At 40.6% G+C, this 4249-nt stretch overlaps 1 protein-coding gene and 1 pseudogene across 3 annotated transcripts in view; one reads left to right on the top strand and one right to left on the bottom strand.

Moving 5' to 3' along the window:
• LOC109824549 lies at window positions 738-2684 on the top strand (annotated as a pseudogene).
• The window catches only part of LOC109824435 (prolyl 4-hydroxylase 1), a 10017-nt gene continuing 9590 nt past the window's right edge, over window positions 3823-4249 (bottom strand). For all 3 annotated transcript variants that reach the window (XM_020391031.1, XM_020391032.1, XM_020391033.1), the window contains one exon: window positions 3823-4138. In XM_020391031.1, coding sequence (XP_020246620.1) covers window positions 4031-4138 — 108 coding nt within the window. In that variant the 3' untranslated portion in view covers window positions 3823-4030. The remainder of the gene's footprint in view (window positions 4139-4249) is intronic.

Raw genomic sequence — 4249 nt, 5'->3', positions numbered from 1 at the left:
TTAGGAGCTCTCCTCTTTATATGTGCGCGTGCTATCGCATGTATCTTTCTACGCCAAAGAATTAGTGAAAGTCTAAAGTTTATATCGATGTGGCATATAATGTCTCTGTATATTTCCACGGTCATGTGGCAAATGACGCTTTCTGTAGTTTCTTGAACTTCTTCCACTGTTATATCACAGACAATCGCCAGACTTGTATAACGTTGGATACACTAGATTTTTTTTAAAATTATTTTTAATCTTTTTTTTTTCAAAAGTTTAGTGGGGGTTCTCATGGTATTGGCTAAATATCATTTGAGTTCTTAGTGTTTGAAAGTCGTCGGTGCGAGTTTGGAATGTTGGTTGCATCCTTTTTACAAATTTTCCGTTAGATCTTGGTGACGTGGTGATGACGTGGCCCTACCAGGGCAACAAAAAGAATTTGTGAAAGTCCAGGTTTATCCCGCCACATTGGCATAATATTAGTCAAATTACAAGTATGTCGTGGTGCTTTAGTGTGAAACTCTAGTCGTTTTTAATAAAAGTATAACATTTAAAAAATGGTTATCTATTAGACTTTAGAATTTGATCAGATTTATTTTCAAAACTTTTCTCAAATTCCAAATAATTTGATAGATGGATTAAAAAATTAATTTCATATAACCCCCCAAACTTCGAGGCACATAACCCTCTCATCCTAGTTTATCTCACATAGCCTCCAACTTTGGGTCATCTCACAAAACCCAAAAAAACACATATAATTAGGCCTGGACATGGCTTTGATCCGGGGCCAAACCCACAGTAGCCATAGGCCAACTTTGCGCATTCGCCACGTCAAAAAACCCCCAAAATCAAAGGGAGGCGCACGCGGAGACGACGATGCTCGGTCCTTAACGCGGCGGCTACCCCCGCCTCTCAGCAGCCCGCGTCGCGCCTCCAGCAGGCCCGTTGGTGGGCCCGGCCCAACTCGTCGAGGGCAAGGCCCCCTGAAGCTCACCCCAAGGGCGCGGCGGCGGCGGCGGCGGCGCTGGGAGGGGAGGTCGGAGTGGTGGATCGTGACGGAGAGATGCACCGAGATCGGGGAGCACGTCCCCACCGAGAGCGCTTCGTGATTCGAGGGACAACCTCCCAATCGCGCCGCAAGCAGATGAGGGATCAGTTCATGCGCCGCACTCGCCTCGTCCTCAAAGAATCCGTACTCCCCCCTTTTTTCTTTTTAACCCTAAACCCCCCACTAAAATAAAATAAAACAAAATTAAAAAGATTCCAACTTTTCTCCGTCCGATTTAATTTCTTTTGTTAATTCTAAACGGCAGGAGCATGAACCGTGGTGCAGGAGATACATTGAGCTCTACAACGAGCTTAGAGAGAGCTGGGAGAGATTGTATTGGGACGAGGGCTACTCCAAGAAACTCGCCCAAGATCACGCCAATTATGAATCCGCTGAAGACGACGACGACGACCTGGATTTCTCACCCTACAGGTTTTCTAAACTTTGTTACCGAATTTTTTTTTTTTTAATCTCCGTGTAAGATATCCCCGCTTCTAATCTAAGGATTAAAAAAGAGCTGATTTTGATAAAAAAAAAAGAGCTGATTTTGTTCGTTGAATATGATTGCTATTCGATATCGAGAGTATTATCATCTTACTTGGTCAAATGTCTGTTGCTTTCGGCGAGACCTTTCCTCGGTGATCATTCTCTAATGGCTTCTCTTATCGCTGTGCTGCAGGAGGAGCCGGTCTCAGGCCGAGCAAAATAAGGTACATTGATCATATTGTTGGTGAAATCGTTATCTCGCTGAGAATCATTGACTTGCATGATCTTTGTTGAATAGTATCAGGAAAAAGGTCGTAGCCCACGGAAGTTGCCCAGAGTTGCAACTTCCTTTTTTGCGATCTCAGTTTTGCTACTGAAAACCAGACTTTCTGATTTGCTAAATGCGATGTGAATAGAATAGAGTAGTATTCCGGCAGGTTGTGTTTCTAACGGGGGTTTGTCTGTCGACCTTTTCGCGTGCAGGGTCCAAGTTTTGGAGAAAACGCGCGAAATGAGACGTGGGACAAGGCTAGACAAATTCGCGACAAGTTCGAATATGACAGAGAGAGGAGGATGAGGGATAAAGGTTTGCTTGCTTGCTTGCCCATGCTCTTAGCATCCATTACCATCACTTTCGCTTTTGTTGTAAAAGATTTATGAAAACATTAATGCCTCAAGGACCCAAATAGGGAACCCAAGGCATGGGACATGTGAGGTGTCACCGTTCGGTTACATGATGCACTGTTCATAAACAGTGCATCATGCAACTGGATGGTGACACCTCCCATGTCTCATGCCTTGGGTCCCCTATTTGAGTCACTGCAGCAACACCCGAATGAAAATCATGGAAATGGTGTTTCTATATCACCGAGGTTTATTTCTATGCTTTTCCGATCAAAACTAATATCACACATAAAAACTCTGCTAGTTATTGAAATGTACGTAACTTTGTACTGATGACTCCATGACTCTGGGCTCTTTTTTTTATCCCCAGACTAAATGGATATATACGTCTCTACGACACCTGAAAAAGTACACACGCATGCAAACGTTGTATAGCTAAATTGCATGTTACGCAATTTTGGTTGATGAGGAAACTATCACTATAATTACTCAAAAATATCATTTTCCAATACACAACTGATCTCCGACGCCGCCTCCTTAAATCATGCAGCATTTGCTCCCATGAACACGGAACGAGGTCTCAGCTCTCAGAATTCAGGTTCCAGGATTCAGCCATTCGATACGGACAAGTTTTTCCCATAAACTTCGAGATATGACGGATTATAAAGAAATCAAGTTGTCAGCAAGACAGGCATGAAGGAAGAAGGGATCTACTGTAGATTCCTCTATAATAGGTTGGCTCAATGCAAAGTTTCTTGTTAATGTTAAGAGCCAAGTAATTGAAGTGAAAAAATCTGACAACTTAATGCGACTCTTGTATTCGATATGGGGATAATGCCAGGTATTAGCATTTGTAGGCCTGTAGCTATATTTGAATTTATTATGTAATTATGTATTATGCGAGCGTACTGCTGTGTCCAATTTATTCGAATTCTATGTACACCTGGGAGGTTATATCCTTCGTGTGCCGCTGGTGTGAATCATTCATGTAAGCTGCTTGCTCTCTTACAAGTCATTTGAACTCCTCATTTCCTTGTATGATTGTATGTGTATCGAGAATATTGAACAAGTTCTTACCCATAAGGAGTTGATACAAGATCATAGTTCTTTCATGATTGACTATAGTTGATTAATAGGGTAAAGGATTGGAAAAGAAACCAAGACTGCTTGCTTTTAGATTTTTTTTTTTCCCTCTTTCCCATAAACTAGTGTGCACCACGTACAAAGCATGACCCCCTAAGTTTTTAAGCACTGCTGCATTTTGAACTTGTCTCCCTCTAAGTTTTAATACATTTGATTTAATTATTATATGCTTAAAATTAGAAATGACCCAAATTTTAATACATTTGATTTTCTTTACTATTTATGATACGGTAAAATACTGTAGCATAAGTAGTAACTCGAAGAACAAATTGATTTACTGTTTACACCACAGTAAATTACTGCAGCGTGAATGTTGCCTTCCAAGTGTGCATCGATTCAATTTACTAGCCATGCTACAGTTACTGGCATAAACAGTAACTCTTTAAATTCTTATTTTTAAGTATAGAGGAGTAGATTATGTGTATCCATCTTCGACATCCCCATCAATGACACATTATAATTAAATACGCAAATATAATTGCTTCAATTTATGCCTAGCAACTTTGGAAATTAACAACACCTTTCATTTCAGATGAACCTTTCGAAATAATCTCAAGTGATAATATACCCTATCTTTTTTCCATTAAGTATGATGTCTTCCTGTTTCTTTAGTTAAAAAAAAGGTTAATTAACTCACCAGTGTTTCTATGACAGATACATTTAAGGACATTTTTACACTGCTCATAACCTTGAAAATTCTTCTACTCAATGACCACCAAAAATAGGTATGGGAAATGTAATGAGAAATCAGTAGCTAGTTCTCTGCCTCATCCACTTCGTCGCCGACCACTTCTCTCCTTTCAGAACCTCACATCCTCCATGAAGGCTGTTTGGATCCGACTCCCCGTTCAATCCCTATGAATAAATCAACATATATTGTATCAGATGAACAATTATTCAAGCATTACAGCTAAGCTGCGATAACTCGCCTCATCTATATAAAACATAACACCCCGCAACTCAGTT

The sequence above is a fragment of the Asparagus officinalis genome, chromosome 9 (genome assembly GCF_001876935.1).
Source record: "Asparagus officinalis chromosome 9, Aspof.V1, whole genome shotgun sequence".
Classification (NCBI taxonomy): domain Eukaryota; kingdom Viridiplantae; phylum Streptophyta; class Magnoliopsida; order Asparagales; family Asparagaceae; genus Asparagus; species Asparagus officinalis.
Note: the sequence above shows the minus strand (reverse complement) of the source record. Positions and strands in the feature narration are given on the sequence as shown.